Below are 26744 nucleotides of genomic sequence, written 5' to 3' on the forward strand. Positions count from 1 at the left end.
TCTGGAATATATATATATATGGGAACATATTACAGATCAGGATTACTGGTAGTAGAGAAGAGAAGAAGAGCAGAAAAGAGAATGGACAGGAAAAGTAATGGCGTTGGTAAGATCGACACAATTAATTTGGTTCTGGTGGGACAGTAAGAATACTTTGTGCCGGTATGAAGAGCCCAAATTCCTATAATTTATTCCACAGGATATTCGGAAAAGGATAATGGAGTCATTATTGATGATGTGTTTCAGACAGAAGAAAACAACACTATAAGGGGCAAATGTAAAGTATAATTCTATCACATATCTATCTATCATCTATCTAAATCACCATCATTGTTTACAGATCATGTCATACTTGCAATGTATTATTCGATGGGATCTTGTAAACCTTGTTAGTTATCATGGATTCTTGAAACCAATATTCCACTCATCACTGCCTCTACGTGTGATCTATGGAAGGAGGTTTTATATTTGTAAATAATGAAATATTATATTATGTCATTTTTTTATGATTTTATTTTCTAGTTGAATCCTGTTTTGGGAGGAGGAGGTCTTTAGTATTCAGAATCGCTCTCCTTGCCTTAATCTTGCTGATTGTGATACTCCTGATAATTTTCGTATGTGCATTTGGTAAGTATAAGAGCAGCAGCATACATGCACAACTGCTACACTGTAGTCAAACAGAGGATATGGAGCGTCCATTCTCATGATTATGGGGACACTGTGGGTCAAATGCTCTTCACATATCACCATCTTGCGCATAGGTTCTAAGTGTTGATGTCACAAGGAGATTTTTTGCAATATTACCAACTATTATGGCAGCGTCAGGATCTGTGCAATCCACAGATTCTTACACTCTTCCTTTTACCTTTATATCAGCGCAGGGTAACTCGGTTGTCGACTCTTAGAGCTGCAGGTTAGAAAGAGTTAAATCTTCTGCTGATCTAAGCTGGTTAATCCCTTTAGTCACATGCTGTGGGAGAACCAGCCATGACTGCTCTCCTTCTATATAAGCAGGCTTTATTATGCAAATAATGCCAGCTATAGTTAGTCTATCCTGGTCAGGAGAGATGGACACATCCTGAATATCTGATGGTTATTCCAAAATTATTGCGAGCAGTGTTTGGTGAAACCTTTACCTTTTCCTTTGTATCTTTTCTTTGTATCTTTTTGTTACTTTGTTGCCTCACAGGCAGTACACTTTTGTACCTTAGTGTTTTTTTCCAGTGAAAGTGCTGTGTGACAGGGCAAAACAGATGCACAATCTGCTTCTTAATGTTCTCCTCATACACTTATCAGACTAGTGCTACTCAAGAGCATAGTGCAGATGGAGACCCAGGCATCCCCACCTTCAGGAGTAATCCTGGGGATAGGCATAGCTAGGGACCCCAAGACTAAGGAACAGTGTAGGAGCCCATTTGTTAACCCACAGTCACACCGTGACAGTTGATCATGGGAGACCTCTTTTGGGACAACTATATAGCTGTATGAGGAGGTAACTATATATTGAACTCTGTAAGTGAAATATTTAGTTCAAATCACTATGAAGATACATAAAATTAATCAGTGATGAATTTTAGAAATAGAGCTTAATTAAATCAATTAAAGAGATTTCTCCTGATGATGTTAAGCTAGCCTTATGCATAAACTGTTGCCAGTCAAAATGGGCTTCGCTCAATGGACAAGTTATTTCTTTAGAGGCTTGGGGATAAGTATCTGACACAACCTCTAGTTGAAAAAAATTAGATCTCAAATCCAACCAACTGATTGGTCCAATTGGAGACATCAAAGGTTCATGGAGACTAGGAATGGTATCTGCTGATGTCAACAGTCATATTAACACTCAAGAACAATTTTTTCATCCGGTTGTGTATAATGATCTTGATTAACTCTTTGTTCTGTTTCTGCAGATTCATCTATCGTTGGACAACTGAAGATAATGAATGAGCAAGGTAACTCCACCAATGTCCTGCAAATCAGTATATACCCTAGATACAGCTTTACTCTATTTTCCAAAGTCTTTACAGAATAATTGTATGTTACATTGTTACATAGGTTGAAAAAAAGACTCTGGTCCATCAAGTTCAACCTTTGTCCACCAATTATACATTCTTTGTCACTAAATTATCTATATCCCACAATGCCATTTCTGCTGAGGAAAGCATCCAGCCCTTTTTTAAAAGCTGTTATAGTGTCGGCCTTTAATACCTCTTGTGGTCGGGCATTCCACAGTCTGACTGCTGTAACTGTTATGATCTGCTACAAGCACTAAGGAAAGACAGGAGATCTGTCCCTACAATAGAACTAAGCTGGATCCCTACGATGTAACGGGGAACCTGATCCTGCGATCAGACCCGCTAAAGTCCTCGGCTAGTCTGAACAAAGACCTATAGATGTGAGGAAGGGATCCCTACAAGAACTAGGGACTGGGAGAAAGATGGACACCTCCTAGCAGAAATTGTAGCAGAAATAAGACAAACAAACAACATAGAACATAGAGGTCCGAAGACCTAGCAAAACTGACTGAGAAAGGAACAGAGCACCAAGCTAGCTCAAGAGTAGAAATTACAATGAAGTCCAGCAAGGCCAGGAGGGCGGAGCCGGATTAAATAGGCAAAAAAGGTCATGTGACCAGCAAACTAGAAAAAACCTAACAGGAGAGTTCTAACAGTACCCCCTCTTCTAAGAGGATCCTCCGGATCCCCTAGGCCCGGGCTTATCAGGAAACCTCCTGTGAAACGCTCTGACAAGTCTGGAAGCAGAAACATCATCTGCCCTCACCCATGAGTTATCCTCGGGTCCGAAACCCTTCCAAGCGACGAGATACTGCAAACTCCCTTTATACCGTCTAGAATTAAGGATGCGGGAAATTTCATATTCCCCGTCCTCCACCACCAGAGGAACAGTGGCAGTGGCGTCTCTATCTGATACATCAGCTTTTTTCAATAGAGAAACATGAAACACCGGATTAATCTTCCAGGAGGTAGGAACCTCCAACCTAACAGCATATTGGTTAACTACCTGAAGCACCTTAAAGGGCCCTACAAACTTGGGACCCAATTTTTTAGAAGGAATCCTCAACCGCAGATTCTTAGAGGACAACCTGTCACGCTGTCTCTGTATACTGGAGGTAGGGGGCCTAAGCTGACCCTAAGCTGGGGCCCTGACTAATCCCTCAACCTGGAGGTACTGTTAAAGGTACAGAGGTCCAGGCCGCCAGCGTAACCCCTACCTCCTGAGGATCCCTGCACCTAAGTAATCTAGTCCTGAGAAGGACCCCGATCACAACAAAAGGGGACAAGTAATAATATGCCCACACACAGTACTTAGACGAATGAGACAGTACAAGGGAAAAACCAAAACCACCTTGCATACAAAAACTACACAACTACAACAGAGGGAACACCAACGGGAAAGGAGATAAATGATAAAGCGAGGAAGGGAAAAAACTCTCCGAATACACTTATCTCTGAAACTCCAAATACCACGATCCGCTCTGTTAGTCTGCATGAAATGCTTTCACCGACACTTCCCTAACAGACCAGCAGGCATTTGAAGGAGTCTCACTACAGCAGCATTGATTGCAGCTGGGCGAGGCTGGACCTCGTCTAGCACAGAGAGAGAGAGAATTAACTCCCTCACTGCCGAAAAACACAAAGCACCAAAAAGTCAGCTGCGAGAAGTCAGGCTGTGTAATCGTAACGATCTTCATGGCGACACACCCGTGACAGTACCCCCCCTTCTACGAGGGGCCTCCGGACCCTCAGGGCCAGGTTTATCCGGGTGAGTCGTGTGGAAGGCCCGAACTAATCGGTCTGCGTTAATATCCGACGCAGGAACCCACATCCTCTCCTCAGGACCATACCCTTTCCAATGAACCAGGTACTGAAGGGACCGGCGATTAAAGCGTGAATCGATGACCCTCGATACCTGGAACTCCAAGTTACCATTGACCACCACTGGAGGGGGAGGTAAAGGTGACGGTACCACCGGCGCCACATACCTCTTAAGCAACGATCTGTGGAACACGTTGTGAATTTTAAACGTAGGGGGGAGGTCAAGACGGAATGCCACCGGATTAATTATAGAACTGATTCTGTACGGCCCGATGAACCTGGGACCCAGTTTCCAGGAGGGAACCTTAAGTTTTATATTCCTGGTAGACAACCATACCCGATCGTTCACACTTAGGTCCGGACCAGACACTCTCCTCCTATCAGCCATACGTTTGTATCGGTTCCCCATAGTATTCAGATTCTTCAGCACCCCTCTCCATACTGAAGCGAGTGATGAGGAAAATCGTTCCTCCTCAGGAACCCCCGAAGAGGCCCCCCTACTGAAAGTACAAAACTGGGGGTGAAAACCATATGCCCCAAAAAACGGGGACTTACCAGTGGACTCTCTCCGCCTATTATTAAGAGCAAACTCTGCCAGAGGTAAGAAAGAAGCCCAGTCCTCCTGGTTCTCTGACACAAAACACCGGAGATATGTCTCCAAGCTCTGGTTCATTCGTTCCGTCTGACCATTGGTCTGAGGATGAAAAGCCGATGAGAACGACAAATGCATCCCCCGCCGTGCACAAAACGCCTTCCAGAACTTGGACACAAACTGAGACCCCCGATCAGACACCACCTCGGAGGGTACCCCGTGAAGCCTCACAATCTCCCCAATGAACACCTGCGCAAGAATTTTAGCATTAGGGAGAGCAGGAAGAGCGATAAAATGTGCCATCTTGCTGAACCTGTCCACTACAACGAGTATGACCATTTTACCCGAAGACGGAGGGAGGTCCGTGATAAAGTCCATAGACAGATGAGTCCAAGGACGCTCCGGGATCTTCAAAGGTAAGAGGGCCCCAGACGGACGGGTATGTGAGGTCTTAGAGCGCGCACAAACCCCACAGGACGCGACAAAAGTTACCACCTCCTTATGTAAGTTAGGCCACCAAAACCGACGCGAGAGGAGATCCACAGTTGCTTTACTCCCCGGGTGTCCTGCAAAAACTGAGTTATGGTGTGCCTCGATCACCTTTTGTCGCAACTGATCTGGAACAAACAGTCTCCCCGGAGGTCCAACAGGGGCGTCCCCCTGAGCCTCCAATACCTCCTCCTCCAGCTCAGAGCATACTGCCGAAACCACCACCCCCTCCTGAAGGATAGGAATCGGGTCGTCCGTATTCCCGGCCCCAGGGAAACTACGAGATAAGGCATCCGCCTTTACATTTTTTGACCCAGGACGATATGTAACGACAAAATTAAACCTGGTAAAAAACAATGACCACCTAGCTTGTCTGGGATTCAGACGTTTCGCGGACTCCAGATATAGCAGGTTCTTGTGATCGGTGATAACGGTGACCGGATGGACTGCCCCCTCCAAAAAATGGCGCCACTCCTCAAAAGCTAACTTAATGGCCAAGAGTTCCTTATTGCCGACATCGTAATTCCTCTCAGCGGACGACAATTTTTTAGAGAAAAAGGCGCACGGATGCCACTTACCAGGGGACGAACCTTGTGACAATACTGCTCCCACCCCTACCTCGGAAGCGTCTACCTCTACAATGAATGGCTGTGACGCATCAGGTTGAATGAGTATGGGTGCCGAGGCAAAACATTTTTTCAAGGAGGAGAATGCTTGACAAGCCTTGTCAGACCACCTAGAAAAATCCGTCCCCTTTTTAGTCATGTCTGTGAGAGGCTTAACCATGGACGAGAAATTACGAATGAACTTCCGGTAATAATTAGCAAACCCCAGGAAACGTTGTAGTGCCTTAAGATTCTCTGGCCGATCCCACTCAAGAACTGCCCGCACTTTCCCAGGGTCCATACGAAAACCGGACGCTGAAACCAGGAAGCCTAAAAACTGGAGTTCCTGTACGGCGAACACACACTTTTCCCATTTGGCATACAGTTTATTATCCCGCAAGATCTGTAACACCTGCCTAACGTGCTCCTGATGAGACACCAGATCCGGCGAGTAAATTAAGATATCATCCAGATATATGACAACAAACTGTCCCACCAGGCGGCGAAAAATGTCATTAACAAAGTGTTGGAACACCGCCGGGGCATTAGTCAGACCGAATGGCATGACAAGGTTCTCATAATGCCCCTCCGGAGTGTTAAACGCCGTCTTCCACTCATCCCCCTCCTTCATCCTAATCAGATTGTACGCCCCCCTGAGATCCAACTTAGAGAACCATTTGGCGCCCACGATCTGATTAAAGAGATCGGGAATAAGTGGGAGCGGATACGGATCTCGGACCGTAATCCGATTAAGTTCACGGAAATCCAGGCAAGGGCGTAGGCCTCCATCTTTCTTCTTAACAAAGAAGAACCCCGCAGCCACCGGTGAAGATGAAGGTCTAATATGCCCCTTAGCCAGACTTTCTGAAATATAATCCTTCATGGCCTGCCTCTCAGGACCAGAAAGGTTATACAACCTAGCTTTAGGTAACTTGGCCTCAGGGAGCAGTTTTACAGAACAGTCATACTCGCGATGAGGAGGTAGTTCCTGACACCCTTTCTCCGAGAATACATCCTCAAAGTCCACCAGAAATGGAGGTAAGACCCAAGGAGTAACCGCACCGATGACCGTGTTCATGCAGTTTTTATTACAGAATTTACTCCATTGGCTTATCTCTCTGGTTTGCCAATTAATAACCGGGTTATGCTTAGTTAACCAAGGAAGGCCCAACACTATAGGAGTGGGAAGACCCTCCAACACATAGCAAGACAACAGTTCTTTATGTATCGCCCCCACTTGAAGTTTTATGTCATGCACAGCTTGCAAAAAACTTCCCTGACCGAGAGGCCTGGCATCGATCGAGAATATGGGGATGGGTTTAGCCAACTCACTCAATCGCATACCTTGAACCCGGGCAAACCGAGCATCAACCAGATTAGCCCCGGCCCCACTATCCAGAAGAACAGATATCCTCTCAGTTCTCGTACCCACCACCACCTCCGCCGGTACGAGAAACTGAGACGAACCTAGGGACGAAATACCTACTCCCAGATTGCCGTCCACCACACAACCTGGGATCAACAGTTTTCCGACGACTCTTCACTCTGCAAGGGACGGGATGGACACCCCCCAATAAAATGTCCCTTTCTCCCGCAGAAGAAACACCTTCCTGTCTTATGGCGCACCACCGGTCCCCTCCCCCGAAATGATGTCCCTCCTAATTGCATAGGCTCCTCTGGACTGACCAGGGGAACCACCATATGAGGGGACCTTGTAGGAGGTGGAGTCATCACAGGGGGTAGAGTTATCCCGCACCTCTCCCGAAGCCGTCTGTCAACGCGAATAGCAAGGGCCATAGCGGCTTCCAGTGACGCGGGAGAGTCATACTGTGCCAACACATCCTGTAATTTGTCGGATAAACCTTGACAAAACTGGCTCCTAAGAGCCAGGTCATTCCACTGGGTGTCCGTGGCCCACCTACGGAACTCCGAACAGAATTCCTCCGCCGGACGATCTCCCTGCTGAATCCTACGTAACTTAGACTCAGCAAGGGACATCCGATCTGGGTCATCATATACGAGTTCCAGAGCAGCGAAAAACCTATCCACTGACTGGAGAGCCGGGGAGCCCGGGGGAAGAGAGAACGCCCAAGATTGTGGGTCCCCTTGTAGGAGCGAGATGACAATTCCCACCCTTTGTTCTTCACTCCCCGATGACCGAGGCCGCAGCCGAAAGTACAACTTGCATGCCTCCCGGAAAACAAAAAACTTGTCCCGCCCCCCAGTGAACCTGTCAGGGAGAGCTACTTTAGGTTCTGGTCCGGCTTGCTCCTGAGGATACAAAACCTTGGACCTAACGTCCGCCAGCTCCATGGACAAACTCTGCAACTGCCGAGCTAGACCGGTTACTGGATCCATGGTAGCTGGAGAAAAACTAAGTGGTCGGTGAAAATGTCACGCTGTCTCTGTATACTGGAGGTAGGGGGCCTAAGCTGACCCTAAGCTGGGGCCCTGACTAATCCCTCAACCTGGAGGCACTGTTAAAGGTACAGAGGTCCAGGCCGCCAGCGTAACCCCTACCTCCTGAGGATCCCTGCACCTAAGTAATCTAGTCCTGAGAAGGACCCCGATCACAACAAAAGGGGACAAGTAATAATATGCCCACACACAGTACTTAGACGAACGAGACAGTACAAGGGAAAAACCAAAACCACCTTGCATACAAAAACTACACAACTACAACAGAGGGAACACCAACGGGAAAGGAGATAAATGATAAAGCGAGGAAGGGAAAAAACTCTCCGAATACACTTATCTCTGAAACTCCAAATACCACGATCCGCTCTGTTAGTCTGCATGAAATGCTTTCACCGACACTTCCCTAACAGACCAGCAGGCATTTGAAGGAGTCTCACTACAGCAGCATTGATTGCAGCTGGGCGAGGCTGGACCTCGTCTAGCACAGAGAGAGAGAGAATTAACTCACTCACTGCCGAAAAACACAAAGCACCAAAAAGTCAGCTGCGAGAAGTCAGGCTGTGTAATCGTGACGATCTTCGTGGCGACACACCCGTGACACAACCAAACCATATCACCAACCGTAAACAAAACCTCTTGACGTTTCCTGTCAAAGTACCTCTTAGATTTTTTGTTAGCCTCCTGAATATTACCACGCACATCCGTCCAAACTCTCTCCAAATCACCGGAAAAACTCTCCTCCTCAGGCACAGCCAATACCAATTTGGAGAATGACCCAAAAGACGGATGTCTCCCAGAACAACAAAAAAAAGGCAAACACCCAGCAGAAGAGGATGTATGGTTGTTAAGTGCAAATTCAGCAAGCGGCAGAAACTCAGACCACCCCTCTTGATTGTCTGCCACAAAACAACGCAAGAACTGCTCAACATCCTGATTCTTCCTTTCTGTCTGGCCATTAGACTCAGGATGATATCCAGATGAAAACGACAAATGAACTCCCAACCTGTCACAAAAGGCACACCAAAAACGAGCCACGAACTGAGGTCCCCTATCAGAAACAATGTCAGTAGGAACACCATGGAGTCTGACAATTTCCTTGACAAAGGCCTTAGCGAGTGTCTTAGCGCAGGGCAGTTTGATGAAGGGAACCAAGTGACACATCTTGCTAAAACGGTCCACGACTACCCAGATGACCGTGAAACCCTCAGAGGAGGGAAGGTCAGTAATAAAGTCCATAGCCAGATGTGTCCAAGGTGCACTAGGAACCTCCAGAGGGCAAAGCAACCCCGCAGCAGGAGTATGAGAAGACTTAGATCTAGCACACACAGTACATTGACGCACCCACTTAATGACTTCCTTCTGTCATCCAGGCCACCAAAAACTGCGACCCACAAGTCTCTTGGTCTCAGAAATTCCTGGATGACCGGCCAACCGAGACTCATGACACTCAACAAACAAATCTCTCCTAAAGGTCCTAGGCACAAACAACCTCCCATGGGGAGTGTTAGATGGGGCATTCTCCTGTGCTTTAAGAATCTCATCTTCCAAAACGGAGTCCAATGCAGCAATCACAACACCTTCTTGTAAAATGCTCTCCTCCTCCTCAGCACCGACCATGGGAGAAAAGCTGCGAGACAACGCATCAGCTTTAACAGTCTCCTGTCCACCCGTATAGCTAATTGCATTGCCTCCTGCAAATTTCCAGGTGAAGGATAAGCAATCAGCAGATCCTTAACCCTTTCACGTAGCCCCGCAAGAAACAAACTTTTCAAAGCTGAATCGTTCCACCCTACCTGAGCAGACCACCGACGGAAGTGAGTACAATAATTTTCCACATTACCTGATCCCTGCCTCAAACGTCTTAATTCAGACTCAGCAGATGAGGCACGATCAGGATCATCATACAACAACCCCAAAGCAGAAAAAAAAACTATCCACTGATCTAAAGCACAGATCACTAGGTTGGAGAGAAAAGGCCCATCCCTGAGGTTCTTTGCGCAAAAGTGACATTATGAACCCTATGCGCCGTGATTCATCACTATAGGATCCGGGTCTTAAACGAAAATACAATAAACAAGCATTTTTAAAGGAAAAAAAATCTTGTTCACCAAAAAATAGATCAGGCAGACGTACCTTTGGCTCCACAAAATGTGCTCCAGAACAGCTACTCACGTGTTGTTGGAGCTTGGCCACCTCCAGAGAGAGTCCCTGCAAGCGTTGAGCCAAATCCTGAACCGAGACCATGATGGAAACTGGAGGTCTTTCCTTAGAGAAATTTATTTTTTTTTGGCTGGACTTACTGTTATGATCTGCTACAAGCACTAAGGAAAGACAGGAGATCTGTCCCTACAATAGAACTAAGCTGGATCCCTACGATGTAACGGGGAACCTGATCCTGCAATCAGACCCGCTAAAGTCATCGGCTAGTCTGAACAAAGACCTATAGATGTGAGGAAGGGATCCCTACAAGAACTAGGGACTGGGAGAAAGATGGACACCTTCTAGCAGAAATTGTAGCAGAAATAAGACAAACAAACAACATAGAACATAGAGGTCCGAAGACCTAGCAAAACTGACTGAGAAAGGAACAGAGCACCAAGCTAGCTCAAGAGTAGAAATTACAATGAAGTCCAGCAAGGCCAGGAGGGCGGAGCCGGATTAAATAGGCAAAAAAGGTCATGTGACCAGCAAACTAGAAAAAACCTAACAGGAGAGTTCTAACAGTAACGGTAAAGAACCCTTTCCTATTTAGCTACCGGAATCGCCTTTCTTCCACCCGTAATGAGTGCTCCCTGGACCTTAGTATGGTCTTTAGAAGGAATAAGTCATGTGCTTGTCCTTTGTACTGACAACACATATATTTATACATGTAAATGAGATCTTCTCTGAGGCGTCTTATTTTCTAAGCTAAACAAGCCCAACTTTTCCAACCTCTCATCATGTAAGGGACCTTCCATCCCTTGCAATAATCTAGTTGTCGCCTTTGAACTGACTCTAACTTCCGAATATCCTTTGTTAAGATGTGGAGCCCAAAACTGGATCCCATATAGAAATCACAGTATTTGGATGCATATCATTATAGAATGAATTGAAATGTGGCATTTTGACCATACCTACATACCTACAGTTTCCGAATCCCAGAAGCAGGGTGTGGAGGAGATGGACAACCTGAAGACAAAAGTGACAGAACTGAGTGATTCGATGGGTAAGCATTTATCTAAAAGGTTCTCTTGGGTACCAGCATAGATGCTAACAAGCCTCTCTGTCTTGGCAGAGCATTTAGATGGTAAGCTTAGGCAGTACGTTGAAATGTTTGCCCTGAGTGAAGGAAAGTCTAATACTATTCATATCACATGAACCATGCACGACTGGGGCCCAAGTTCTGGATATGGAAGGAGGACATAAATCCTATAGCCAGTATGACATTTTTATTTCTGTTCAGTGTTTCTTTCCACTATGCGCCCCTATATCAGTGCCTATATGGCAGGTACACCACTGTTCACATCTAGAGAAAGGATGCAAAAGCGCAATAGGGTCTTAACAAAGTAGTAGAGATCGAACAATGGGTAATTATGCCCACCTTATAGGGTTGTGTGAGACACAACCACTACACGTATATAGATTCCAGCTGCTACAGCAGCTACCAGAGAGTTGTAAATTAAATTTATGGTTGTCCTGAAGAAGGAGTCGGGGTGACTCTGAAACGCGTCAACAATAGAGCAACAATCTATTCTCCATCGTAGCTTGTCATTTATCCAGCAGCGCAGGATACTTCCATCGCCTGGGGTCAAATTTCACTGTTCACATCTATTCATTACAATCTGAATAGTGCTTCTACGTCTGTCTCATTTACTCTCTCATTTACATAGGTAAAATGTGCACAATGTGCCCAGTTGGCTGGCGTACCATCGGCTCTTCATGTTACTATCTCTTTGAGGAAATGAGGACCTGGTATGCAGCCCAAGGTGAATGTTACAAAGCTAACTCTTTTCTAGCCATCATAAAGGACAGGAATGAATCGGTGAGTGACATATGAAAGAAACAGCCTTGATACCTTATGTTTATAGACTGTCTTTAGCAATAGGAAGTTCTATGGGATACTCAGTATATAATGAGGTCATACTAGAAATGTAGTCTTCTTTTCATAAAAAAAATCACCATTCTTATCAACAGGCTGTATGGGATGCTTCAGTCCAGACCCAACAAGCTATGATAAAAAAAAATGTTCTGACTGTTCAGTGTTGAAGCATAGCGTGCCATACGGGTTATTTGTTCAAGATGCAAAATTATGTGGGGTTGCAATATTTCACCCCAATCCACTACCCTAATGTCAATAAAGCCAATATTCCACTGCACTTCACGTATGTTCTGACTCTGCATGAGCTCGGCCATACTTTCTATTCACCGAGTTCGCTCGGCAACCTCCATTTACTACACTGAGAACACCTGAAAGTGTAGTGAGTGAGTAGCTTCAGAGAGCAGAAAGAGCTCGGATCGAATGAAGCTGCATACATAACATTTCTTTTCAGCACTCTCATCCTTTCTTAAGCCTCTCTCTCTCTCTACACTTCTGGGTGTTTCAGTGTAGTGAGTAGCGGCCACAGAAAGTATCAGCACAGGAGACTGTGCCCGCCCACACTGTGTGAGGCTAAGTGCACACGATGCAGAAATGCTGCAGATTTTTTCCGCTTCTCCCTTACAGGAAAAATGCATGCGGATTTTACATGAGTTTTTACCTGCCAGGCAGAAGCGTTTGTCAAGCGTTCTTCACATGCATTTTCGCATGCGGGTTATCAAGCGCTTTTCCAAGCGATTTTAGCACCACTTGGAAAAGTGTTTGATAACTTGGTCACACTATATAAATCCATGGATTTATACAGTGTGACCAAGTAATAGTTAAAAAAAGAATAAGAATGATAAAAAATAAAGATTATACTTACCTTCCAATGGCCCCCGGTGTTTTCTCCGCTATGTCCGGTCTGTTGTATGGGTCGCGGTGGTGTGAAAGGACCTGCCATGACGTCATTTAGTCATGTGACTGGTCACGCGACCGCCGACGTCAGCGGTCGCATGACCTGTGACATGACAAATGACGTCATGGCAGGTCCTTTCACACCACCGCAACCCATACAACAGACCGGACGCATCGCTGAGGTGACCGGGGGCCATCAGAAGGTAAGCATAATCTTTATTTTTTATTTTAAATTATTTTTTTAACAGGTACTATGGTACCCGGGTCTGGATGAGAGTCTCCTCTTCTCCAGACCCGGCTACCATTCGCACATTGAATCGCTTAATATCCACTTGTGCAAATGTGTTCATATGGATATTATGCGGTTCAATGCAAGTCAATGGCGGCAATTACGCAGCGTGTCCACAAAATTAATGGACATACTGCGTATTTTTCCGCAATGATAGTCCGCAGCGGAAATTTCCGCAGCATGTGCATGTGCGGATTATCATTGGGGCCCATGGGGCACATATTAACAAGCGTTTTTTAAGAGTTTTCGCTTTGGAAATTCCGCAGCAAAAACGCTTGAAAAACGCATAGTGGGCATACAGCAGGCACAAGGGCCTAATTCGGGCAGTGCTTGCTCTTGGCAAGCAAGCGATGCCAATCAAAAATGGGGGAAATCCACAAAATTCTAATTGAGTAGGCGTAATGGTACACCAAAGCTTCTGATTTGTATTTGAATTAAACAAATTTTTTTTCAAGAACTGTATCACTAAAATGTACAGTGCCACTATTGCATTGTGCAGTAACAAATACATCGGGGATGGGTCAGATCCCTTAAGTCACTGGTCTTCAAGCACCTTCCAGCCATCTAACAGTTATTCTGCTATAATCTCCTGGCACTGGGTGGTTGCAGCATGCATTTCTGGTTCACGAGATCTTTGGATCTCTGTAGGCCCTGAGGTCATGGTAATGGTGTGTAGGCCTCACCTTGCCAGCCTCTATCGGAGTACATGGATGGTGCCACAAATGGATAGGGAACCGTAGACGGTACCGTAGGAGGATTGGGAATGTTGGGTAATCCCACACGGTGACAGGGAATAGTGCATGGTTGTCCGTCATGACAGTGGGCTGAGTTGCACTTTGTGCCCTTGGTGCGGCATCTATCCACGATTAGACGGTCTTTTCTCTTACTACAATGCCATAGTCCACCATATTGATCAACTTCTGGCAGAACACAAGGATCCTGTTACAGATACCAAAACTTACATGTAGTGCGCAGTCATAAGTACATTGGGATGGCTCAGATCCCTTTTGTTACTGGCTGCCTTGCGCTCTGAATCAATGGTGGGCACATGGTGATGAATGTTTGGGGGTGACACCGGCATTGCTGTTCCTTGTGCCTAGAAGGTTAGTGGCGCACCCCATGATGGAAATATAGAGAAACAGAGAGGCAGCAGTGAGGAAAAAAATGGCTTTCTTTCAGACCAGATAGCGGTACACAATTTCTTGTTCCTGCATTTTGGGGAACACTCTCATGGTGGGATCTTACCAAAACGATATTTCTTTGGGGTCTAGTGCAGTCTTCTCACCTGGCCAGCCATTCCAGGTACTACAGCATCTTCCCCATTTTCTGGGTCATGCTCCCCCATCTCTATAGCATGTGACAACAAAACAGCGTGCCAACCCCAAAATCGCCAGATTTTTATGAACTTTACCATATTTTCAGGAAAAACACTGTCTGGACATTTGAGTAAATAGTTCCTTTTCACTGACCTTTGAATGGCAAAGATGTCCTATCGGGTCCACTTTTCACTGATAAATCTATATCCTCAAATTTTGTCAAAGCTTAGGACCTGTTTGCAGGTCATGTCTTATCCAGCTATTCCTGCAAACGAACCAGGCATCCACTGGAGAGTATGGTTCTCCATAAACTTTTTTTCTTCAAATGTCTTCTAGTCATCTAACAGATCATTTGGTATCCTCTCCTGGCCCTGGGTGGTTCTGGCGTTCACTTCTGGTTCACGAAATCTGGGGCTCTCTGTAGGCACTCAGGTCATGGTAGTGGTGTGTAGGCCTCGCCTTGCCAGCATTTTCTGTCCTGGACAGGTCGGAGGAGATGGATGGTGCCACAGATGGATCGGAAATCAGGGGGCAGTACAGAGATCTCTCCCATGACCTGTTTATACCAAGGATAGTGACAAAGACGAGGGGGCACACTATGCGTCTGGAGGAAAGGAGGTTCCTGCACCAGCATAGAAGGGGATTCTTTACAGTCAGAGCCGTGAGACTCTGGAACTCTCTGGGAGAGGAAGTGGTGATGTCCAACTCACTTAATGAGCTCAAGAGAGGCCTGGACGCCTTTCTTGAGAACAATAAAATTACATCTTATGCTTAGTGATAGTTAATTAATCCAGGGATTTAATCTGACTGCCAGATTGGAGTCGGGAAGTGAATTTTTCCTCAATGATGTAAATTGGCCTATACCGCATGGTTTTTTTTTGCCTTCCCCTGGATCAACGCTGCGGAATAGCTGCAATGCACAAGAAATAGGCTGAACTGGATGGACGCTTGTCTTTTTTCGGCCTTATAAACTATGTAACTATGTAACTATATGGAAACTGTGGATGTTATTGTAGGAGGATCTAGCATGGTGGATAGTCCCACAGACTGACCAGAAACAGTGGATGGTTGTCCGTGATGTCAGTGGGCTGGGTTGTACTTTGTGCCTTGGTGCGGTATCCATCCACGATGAGACGGTATTTTCTATTACTACAATGCCATAGTCTACCATCTTGATTAATTTCTGGCATGACACAAATATCCTGTTCCTGACACCAAAACTTACTTGCAGTGCGCAGTAACAAGTACATCGGGATGGGACAGATCCTTTATGTCACTTGTGGTGGCTTCGTCCGGTGCCTTGCACTCTGAAGCAATGGTGGGCGTATTGCAATGAATGTGCGGGGGTGGCACCAGCATTGCTGTTCCCTATGACAGTCCTTGATCTGTATTTAGCACAGGAAGACTTGCTGAAAACAGTGGAATTTGAGGTTGATCAGATCAATATTCTTTTTAACAAAACATAGTGGCATACAGTGTTTACAGAAAACCTGTCAGCATATCGTAATTTTGCGCTGGCACCGTTCTTGCAACCTCCGTGCACAGATTTATTTCCCAACCGGTCTTCAAAAAATTACCCATGGCAAGGACGGCGCCGGCACAAAATTTCAAATAGGAGGCAGGTCACTGAAAAAGCATTGTGCATACAGTGTTGGTGGGCGTATTCTCCTCCCTGACTTCTCTCTGTGACTGCTGCTCGCTACACTGATACACACAAAACCGTAGCAAGTAAGCGGCTTTAGAGAGTAGGCGAAGGCGTAGAAAAAAAATGGACGCATGTTCAAGTCCCCAAAAGGGACTAATGAATACAGTGAAAAGTAAAAAAAAAAAAGTTTTAAAAAATATGAAAAAAATCTAAAAAATATAAGTTCAAATAACTTTCTTTTTCCCATTAAAAATAAAGATAATAAAAAAATTCACATGTGGTATAGCCACGTTTAATGTGGGTGCGACCATAGGAAATGTTAGTCCAGTCAGAGGCTGGTGTACATTTCTGGAGTAATTTCATTCTAGTGAATTTATCGGGGCAGGTTTAGTAATGCTCCGCTCCACCCCAACTCTACCCACTTTTAAAAAAGTTGACTAACTAGACTAGCACAAAATATTTACCCAATTATTTTACGGAATTTCAAGCAGTTTTACACCAAATTTCTGCTTGATGATTCGGGCCTTGTTGTTTTTATCTTCATATGGGATCTGTAATTAATAACTACTCACAGGAATAGTTTTGTTATTCTTATTAATAATCAAGTTAGCTGGAAAAGTAAGAATTTAAAGGACATCAGTTATAAAATCAAATTCAGTTTCACATATTTAATGACGTTTGATTGTAGGACTCGTTGAATACATTGTTAGGAAGATCCAATAGATACTGGATAGGACTGAGACGAGACGTAAAGGATATTCACATCTGGAAATGGACAGATGGATCAGAAGTGACCTTTACGTAAGTACAGTTATGCTATCGATCTATAACTATCATATTATAACTATCTCATATCTACATATCTGTGTCTATTTCATATTTATCTTTCTTTATATCTACAGTATATATGTCTTACCTGTCTATGCATGTATTTAATATCTATCTACCTATCATTATTTATTTCTATCTTATATCAACTTGAAGAGGACCTGTCACTTGCTCAAAAAAAAAAGTTAAATACATTGTAAAAATCTGTGAGCTCCCCTGATTCTGCAGCTCTGTTCCATTTTGCGCTGTGTCACTCCATTGCAGAGATGTTCATACTTGTTGCTTGTGGATCTCTGTAAGTGAAATCTTGCAGACCAACTGTGTGTTTCTTCAGAGTCCTCTCTGGGGGCGGGCACTTTCACCCCTCTCTCCAAGATGAGGCCAATCACAGCTCAGCAGCTGATCTAGAAGTCTAGCAGTCTCAAACACTGTACAGTTGTGATTGGCCCCATCTGGGAGGGAGGGCAAAAGTCCACGCCCCCAGAGAAGACTTTGCGCAGTCTCCTCCAGTGCCCTGTGTGATGAGCGCAGTGTCCGGTCTGTTGTCTGCTTAAATGAATAGTAATAAGCTGGCGGCAGAGCGGTGGATAGCTCTTCAATATGAGATAGGTGGTGGTCTGACACCAGCAAACCGACCTATCAGCTGAAAACTGCTCCGACAGTGGACAAGTATTGAGCTTGATCTCCCATTGAAGTGAATGTACTGCAATATTCAGGCAGCAGCCAACAAGCAATATACGAGGTTGCTGTTTATAGCCTGGTCATTGCTTAGGCTAGGGGCAGACTGTGTCTGTACACACTTTTTCAGATGTACACTATAACATCACCATGGCCGACCGTTCACCAGATGCAAGGCTAAAAGTATGTTATTACAGTCTCCACGTGACCGGCATTCACTTAAAGTAGGTGAAATAAGTATTGAACATGTTGTAAATTTTTTAAGTAAATATATTTCTAAAGGTGCTATTGACATGAAATTTTCACCAGATGTTGACAACCCATCCAATCCACACAGGCAAATAAATCACACCATAGATGTCTATAAATTAAAGGGGTTGTCAGGTCTAAATTGATAATTCTGCAGTCACTATGTGTGTGCCGTGGGGATTCGGCGGTCTCTGAGCCGGAACCGGTAGGTACGTATGTGTTATAAATACTCCCGGCCAGAGCCCAACTAGTGGGCTCGGACATTCTACATAGACTTGTGACATGGTCGTCCGGCGGACGTGGCTGTCCGGTGGGCACGACCTTGCTTAATACAAGCATACATACCCGCTGGGTACAAGGAAGGCTGTCAGTCACTGATAGGACCGCCCACTGGACCGAAAATCTCAGAAAGAGCAGAGGATGAAATGATTAAAACACAGGCTATACCGGATCATTTCTCACACAACTATACTGTATATCGATATACTCGGCTCTATAACATGGAGCCAGCAGATTGGATGGCATTTTTATGACAACAGGTTCCTTTTAACCGGTTCAGGACCGCCCACTGTACATAAACGTCGGCGCTGCCTGGGCTCTGTGCAGCGCCGACGTTTAAAAACGGTGGGTGGTCCCGCAGCGCTCAGGACCCCCAGGGTCCTGCTAGCGCTGCGGTACCGGTTCAGAGCGATAGCTCTGACATGTGGCATCATGGGGACCTGATTGGATCAGGTCCCCATGATGTTAACCTGTTCCTATCTTCTAGATGCCGCGATCCATAGCGATCGCGGCATTTAAAAGATAGGGACAGCCGGTGGTCGGCGATCGGGACCCCCCACATACCTGTCAGCGGCGGGGATCCCGGTGCTGTGACCTCTGACATCATCGAGACCTGATTGGCTCAGGTCTCGATGATGTCAGCGTCACACCAGCCAATCAGAGAGATCACCAGGGAAGTTTGTTTTAGCAACAAACTTTCCCGGGCGATCTGCCTGATAAATGCTGTTTCTCCTCCGATCTCAGTGAGAGAGCAGAGGAGAAACAGTGTGACAAGAGCTGTCAGCCTTGCCACTGTGAAAGTAAAAAAAAAAAAAAAAAAAAAAAGAAAGTAAGAGTTAGGGTTAGTGAGTCTGTCAGATCAGTCAGTCCTGTCAGTTCAGTCCAGTCAGATCTGTCAGTCCTGTCAGATCTGTCAGTCAGATCTGTCAGTCCTGTCAGATCTGTCAGTCAGTTAGTCCTGTCAGATCTGTCAGTCAGTCCTGTCAGATCTGTCAGTCAGTCAGATCTGTCAGTCAGTCCTGTCAGATCTGTCAGTCAGTCAGTCCTGTCAGATCTGTCAGTCAGTCAATCCTGTCAGATCTGTCAGTCAGTCAGTCCTGTCAGATCTGTCAGTCAGTCAGTCCTGTCAGATCTGTCAGTCAGTCAGATCTGTCAGTCAGTCAGTCCTGTCAGATCTGTCAGTCCTGTCAGATCTGTCAGTCAGTCAGTCCTGTCAGATCTGTCAGTCAGTCAGATCTGTCAGTCAGTCAGTCCTATCAGATCTGTCAGTAAGTCAGTCCTGTCAGATCAGTCAGTCAGTCCTGTCACATCAGTCCGGTCAGTCCAGTCCGGTCCCGTCCTTTCAGTCCGGTCCGTTCAGTCCAGTCAAAAAATATAAAAATAAAATGGCCCGTCAGACTTATACCGCAGAGGAGGTGTATGCCCTGCTGTGTTCTGACACTGATGACAGCGCAATCTCAGATGGAGATATGGATTTTGAGGGCTTTAGTAGCGGCGACACTGAGAGCCCAGAAATGAGCAGTGATTCTGTTCCATCCTCAAGCCCAAGGACCAGTACAGCAATAGGGGCAAATAGCGCTACTGGAGAAACGTCTCCAAATCAGGGAACACTGCCCAGTACAAGCGCTGTCCCTGCTACTAGCGAATTGGCGCACGCCAGTGTACAAGGGGCGTTGCCACATGATCTAGCATTTCCCAGATGGGAGGCTTCGGATTCGGCTGCTCCATTCAGCCCTGATTTCAACGCCATTCCTAGTATAAATGTGGAGGTGGAAGATTTTGGACCAATTCATTTTTTTAATTTGTTTTTTACAGACAGCTTGCTAGAGCATATTGTCGTGCAAACAAATTTATACGCGTCCCAATTCATAAGCCAGAATCCCCGATCTTACTATGCTAGGGCAAATTTATGGACACCAACTAATGTCCCGGAAATAAAAAAATTTTTAGGACTTACATTTGCCATGGGGCTTGTTAAAAAACCGAGCATTCGATCCTACTGGTCCAACCACCCTGTTCAAGCCACCCCTATGTTTTCAGTCATTCTGCCTAGGACCCGTTATGAAATGCTCATGCGGTTTTGGCATTTTAACGACAATAGTCAATGCCTGCCCAGAAATGCCCCAGAACATGACAGGTTATATAAAATTAGACCCATCATTGAAAATTTGTCAGAAAAATTCTTAAGCCTCTACACCCCAACACAAAATATTTCTATAGACGAGTCCCTTGTAAAATTCAAAGGAAGACTGCACCTCAAGCAATTTATCCCATCTAAAAGGGCAAGGTTTGGAATAAAGCTCTATAAAATGTGCGAAAGTTCAACCGGATACACATCCGCTTTTCGCATATATGAGGGGAAAGATAGCCAACTAAACCCACCAGGATGCCCTACTTATCTGGGGACATCTGGAAAAATTGTTTGGGAGCTGATAAGTCCATTTTTTCAAAAAGGCTACAATCTATATGTGGACAATTATTACACCAGCATACCCCTATTTAAAAGTCTGGTTGAACACAACATCGGGGCTTGTGGGACCATCCGTAAAAACCGTCAGGGGTTTCCACAACCATTGGTCAACCAAAAGTTTCAAAAGGGGCAGTCAGGGGCTGTACGCAGCGGAGAGCTGCTTGCCCTGAAATATAGGGATAAGAGGGATATTTTTGTCCTCAGCTCGATCCACACAGATGCCACAAGGGCCACTGTAGAACTAGGATCCACCACTCCAAAGCAAAAACCTGTGTCAGTCATTGACTACAACAAACACATGGGGGGTGTGGACCTTGCAGACCAGGTTCTACAGCCATACCAGGTATCAAGAAAGTCCTATACCTGGTATAAAAAGTTGGTTATTTATTTGTTTCAGGTGGCCACATACAATTCTTTTGTGTTGTACAAAAAAGCAGGAAATTCAGATCCTTTTCTTGATTATCAAGAAAAGGTAATTGAAAATCTTGTCTTTCAAAGTGTTAGCCCCGCTCATCCATTAGAATCTGAGGATGTGAAAAGACTCACTGAGCGACATCTTATTGCACTTATTCCAGCAACGGAAACAAGAAGGAACCCCCAGAAAAGATGTCGTGTATGTACTAAGAGAGGAATGAGGCGTGATACCCGCTACTATTGCCCACAATGCCCATCATTGCCAGCCTTATGCGTCACTGACTGCTTTAAAATCTTCCACACAGAACCACGTTTTTAAACTGTAAAAATGTATCCCAATTTGTCATTCAAACATTTGGTTCATTTAGTGAATGACACATTCGAGTAGAGCTCACTTAATTTCCAGGGGGGGTTCTCCAGAATCTAAACCTTCCATTGCGTGCTTGTTTCTGGAAATCATCCATTGAGTTAAAATGGTCACTAAACCCATAGATGAATTCCCAGAGGGGTTTCATTTCCAAAATGGGGTCACTTCAGGGGGGATTCTTTAGCTCTGGTACTCTGAAAAGTGCCAGAACAGCATAATCCCCCCTGAAGTGACCCCATTATAGAAATGACACCTCTGTGGGAATTCATCTATGGGTTTAGTGACCATTTACCTATCTACTTATTTTCCCACCACTAGATTAATTTATACAGAGGAGTAGTTTGTAAAATTCGGTCACTTGTTGTGGGTTTCCTCTGTTTAGGCACCTCAGGGGCTCTCCAAATGCAACATGGCGTCCGCTATCCATTCCAGTCAAATTTCCATTCCAAAAGTCAAATGGCGCTCCTTACCTTCCAAGCCATGCCGTGCGCCCAAACAGTGGCTTTGCACCACATATGGGGTATCAGCGTGCTCAGGAGAAATTGCACAACACATTTTGGGGTCCATTTTTTCTGGCTGCCCTTGTGAAAATTTAAAATTTGAGGCTAAAGTAGCAGTTTTGTGTTAAAAATGTGTTTTTTTATTTTCACACTTCAACATTATAAAATTCTGTGAAGCCCCTGGGGGTTCAAGGTGCTCACCACACATCTAGATAAGTTCCTTGAGGGGTCTAGTTTCCAAAATGGGGTCACTTGTTGGGGGTTTCCTCTGTTTAGGCACCTCAGGGGCTCTCCAAATGCAACATGGCGTCCGCTATCCATTCCAGTCAAATTTCCATTTCAAAAGTCAAATGGCGCTCCTTACCTTCCAAGCCATGCCGTGCGCCCAAACAGTGGCTTTGCACCACATATGGGGTATCAGCGTGCTCAGGAGAAATTGCACAACACATTTTGGGGTCCATTTTTTCTGGCTGCCCTTGTGAAAATTTAAAATTTGAGGCTAAAGTAGCAGTTTTGTGTTAAAAATGTGTTTTTTTATTTTCACACTTCAACATTATAAAATTCTGTGAAGCCCCTGGGGGTTCAAGGTGCTCACCACACATCTAGATAAGTTCCTTGAGGGGTCTAGTTTCCAAAATGGGGTCATTTGTTGGGGGTTTCCTCTGTTTAGGCACCTCAGGGGCTCTCCAAATGCAACATGGCGTCCGCTATCCATTCCAGTCAAATTTCCATTCCAAAAGTCAAATGGCGCTCCTTACCTTCCAAGCCATGCCGTGCGCCCAAACAGTGGCTTTGCACCACATATGGGGTATCAGCGTGCTCAGGAGAAATTGCACAACACATTTTGGGGTCCATTTTTTCTGGCTGCCCTTGTGAAAATTAAAAATTTGAGGCTAAAGTAGCAGTTTTGTGTTAAAAATGTGTTTTTTTATTTTCACACTTCAACATTATAAAATTCTGTGAAGCCCCTGGGGGTTCAAGGTGCTCACCACACATCTAGATAAGTTCCTTGAGGGGTCTAGTTTCCAAAATAGGGTCACTTGTTGGGGGTTTCCTCTGTTTAGGCACCTCAGGGGCTCTCCAAATGCAACATGGCGTCCGCTATCCATTCCAGTCAAATTTCCATTCCAAAAGTCAAATGGCGCTCCTTACCTTCCAAGCCATGCCGTGCGCCCAAACAGTGGCTTTGCACCACATATGGGGTATCAGCGTGCTCAGGAGAAATTGCACAACACATTTTGGGGTCCATTTTTTCTGGCTGCCCTTGTGAAAATTTAAAATTTGAGGCTAAAGTAGCAGTTTTGTGTTAAAAATGTGTTTTTTTATTTTCACACTTCAACATTATAAAATTCTGTGAAGCCCCTGGGGGTTCAAGGTGCTCACCACACATCTAGATAAGTTCCTTGAGGGGTCTAGTTTCCAAAATGGGGTCATTTGTTGGGGGTTTCCTCTGTTTAGGCACCTCAGGGGCTCTCCAAATGCAACATGGCGTCCGCTATCCATTCCAGTCAAATTTCCATTCCAAAAGTCAAATGGCGCTCCTTACCTTCCAAGCCATGCCGTGCGCCCAAACAGTGGCTTTGCACCACATATGGGGTATCAGCGTGCTCAGGAGAAATTGCACAACACATTTTGGGGTCCATTTTTTCTGGCTGCCCTTGTGAAAATTAAAAATTTGAGGCTAAAGTAGCAGTTTTGTGTTAAAAATGTGTTTTTTTATTTTCACACTTCAACATTATAAAATTCTGTGAAGCCCCTGGGGGTTCAAGGTGCTCACCACACATCTAGATAAGTTCCTTGAGGGGTCTAGTTTCCAAAATAGGGTCACTTGTTGGGGGTTTCCTCTGTTTAGGCACCTCAGGGGCTCTCCAAATGCAACATGGCGTCCGCTATCCATTCCAGTCAAATTTCCATTCCAAAAGTCAAATGGCGCTCCTTACCTTCCAAGCCATGCCGTGCGCCCAAACAGTGGCTTTGCACCACATATGGGGTATCAGCGTGCTCAGGAGAAATTGCACAACACATTTTGGGGTCCATTTTTTCTGGCTGCCCTTGTGAAAATTAAAAATTTGAGGCTAAAGTAGCAGTTTTGTGTTAAAAATGTGTTTTTTTATTTTCACACTTCAACATTATAAAATTCTGTGAAGCCCCAGGGGGTTCAAGGTGCTCACCACACATCTAGATAAGTTCCTTGAGGGGTCTAGTTTCCAAAATGGGGTCACTTGTTGGGGGTTTCCTCTGTTTAGGCACCTCAGGGGCTCTCCAAATGCAACATGGCGTCCGCTATCCATTCCAGTCAAATTTCCATTCCAAAAGTCAAATTGCGCTCCTTACCTTCCAAGCCATGCCGTGCGCCCAAACAGTGGCTTTGCACCACATATGGGGTATCAGCGTGCTCAGGAGAAATTGCACAACACATTTTGTGGTCCATTTTTTCTGGCTGCCCTTGTGAAAATTAAAAATTTGAGGTTAAAGTAGCAGTTTTGTGAAAAAAAGTTAAATGTTCATTGTTTTCTTCCACATTCCAAAAATTCCTGTGAAGCACCTGAAGGGTTAATAAACTTCTTGAATGTGGTTTTGAGCACCTTGAGGGGTGCAGTTTTTAGAATGGTATCACTTTTGGGTATTTTCTGTCATAAAGGCTCCTCAAAGTCACTTCAAATAAGATGTGGTCCCTAAAAAAAATGTTTTTGTAAATTTTGTTGTAAAAATGAGAAATCGCTGGTCAACTTTTAACCCTTATAGCTTCCTAACAAAAAAAAATTTTGGTTCCAAAATTGTGCTGATGTGAAGTAGACATGTGGGCAATGTTATTTATTAACTATTTTGTGTGATATATCTCTCTGATTAAAGGGCATGAAAATTCAAAGTTTGAAAATTGCAAAATTTTCAAAATTTTCGCCAAATTTCCGATTTTTTCACAATCAAACGCAAGTGATATCAAAGAAATTTTACCACTATCATGAAGTACAATATGTCACAAAAAAACAATCTCAGAATCAGGGGGATCCGTTGAAGCGTTCCAGAGTAATTACCTCATAAAGTGACAGTGGTCAGAATTGAAAAAATTGGCCCGGTCACGAAGGCAAAAACAGGCTCTGGCGCGAAGTGGTTAAACATTGAAAATTTTGATTTGTGGTGATTTCGTGTGTGATTTTTTTTTTTGTAGAAACTGGGGAGTAAATGAGCCCAACTATTTACGTCCCGGAGAACATTGTGGAGAAAACTTGAAAGGAGCCTGGAATGATATGGACTGTACAACTCCGCAGAATTATCTGTGTGAAAAAAATCGTTTCTGCTGACATTTATTCTATCGTTAATGCACAAATACCAAATGTTTTTCTAATTACTATAATTGATCATTATACTCATACGTATGTGTTACCTTATATGTAATGGCAGAACTGCTAAAGGGAATGCATCACATCTATTATTTTTGAATAATTAAAACCAGAAAAATATTCTTTTGTCTGATCTGTTTTAATTACTGATTATAGACTTAGTTAAATATTCTATATACAAGAATCTGCAACAACTCCCTGGTATATATAGTCAGTCCCAAATGGCATAATTATCTACAAATAGACCCAAAAGAGAATAAAATGCTAGGACAAAAGGTGCAGAAAAGGTAGTTAAAATGGTATACTTTTTATTGAATAAAAAAGCAAAGAAATACTATCATAGAAAAATCCAATAACAGATGAGGTGGCACTTACATGAATGAGTGAGCAACTGAGAGAACCCCAAAAGTATAAAAATGCACAGATTATTTAATCACAGCTAAAAGTGCTGTGGTGTTTTATAATTCAAGACCATATAAATAATGTCAAATATATAGTTATTAGTGTTGAGCGAGCATGCTACACACTGCTCGGTACTCGCCTGAGCATGTCACCACTCGGGATGTTCGGCGAGCACTGAGCATTTTCGGGTTACTCGGGCGGGAGCTCGGGTCTCCGCCCTGCAAGTTTGGCGCTCTTTACAGAGCCAATGAACATGCAGGGATTGCCAGCCAGTCCCTGTAATGCAGCAGCCATGTTGGTTGTGGGCATTACAGTGATTGGCTGGCCACACAGCGTCACCTCGAGTATTTAAAACCGGGCGCCGCCATCTTGGACACAGTCGCTCCGGATCAGACAGTGTAGGGAAAGTGCTATTGAGATAGGGAGAGATTAATACTGCGAAATAGGTAGTGTAGGGTATGTAAAGCCTGCAAAATCAAACAAACAGTCTTTCTGAGGACTAATATCCATCCCAGATATCAGGCAGGCAGGCAGGCTGCATAGGAGACGCAGTGGTTATACCAACAAACAGTCCTGTGTGCTGCTCCTGCTCAAATTGCTAGACTTAGCCCCAGGTCTCAGGGGCCAGGAAAAATCCTTTTTTTTCACCTAAATCCTCTTTTTTTTTTCCTCAGTCAGACTGTACAAATACCCATCTTATTAACCTTTTGGGGTTCCCCCCCCCCCCCCAAAAAAAAAAAATTGAGTGTGTCTGTGAGTGTTCAGACACAAATATATCTGTTTAAAAGAGTCTGGTTTTGGCCAGATAACTAGAACTGTGGTTTTGCAGTTCCACAGTTCAAATCTCTGTATTATCCACCTTTTTGCCTTTTTTACATAAAAAAAAACAGTTTGGGTGTCTCGCTGACTGTTCAGACACAAATATATCTGTCTAAAAGATTCTGGTGTAGGCCAGAGAACAAGAACTGTGGTTTTCCTCTTCCACGGTTCAAATCTGGGTGTAATCCACCTTTTTGCCTTTTTTCCATAAAAAAAAAACAGTTTGAGTGTCTCGCTC

General features: G+C 44.6%; 1 protein-coding gene across 1 annotated transcript; it reads left to right on the forward strand.

Annotated features, from left to right (window-relative positions):
* LOC141165305 (CD209 antigen-like protein C) lies at positions 1-25246 on the forward strand. The gene is made up of 8 exons (XM_073650905.1): positions 1-106; positions 200-277; positions 523-627; positions 1908-1949; positions 11065-11142; positions 11807-11958; positions 16848-16960; positions 25114-25246. The coding sequence occupies exons 1-8, from the start codon at positions 19-21 to the stop codon at positions 25244-25246; spliced, it is 789 nt and encodes a 262-aa protein (XP_073507006.1). The 5' UTR covers positions 1-18.
* Positions 25247-26744: the final 1498 nt, after the last annotated feature.

This window comes from Phyllobates terribilis, unplaced genomic scaffold (assembly GCF_046119375.1).
Source record: "Phyllobates terribilis strain yellow unplaced genomic scaffold, ASM4611937v1 Scaffold_11__3_contigs__length_659146591, whole genome shotgun sequence".
In the NCBI taxonomy this organism is placed as follows: Eukaryota; Metazoa; Chordata; class Amphibia; order Anura; family Dendrobatidae; genus Phyllobates; species Phyllobates terribilis.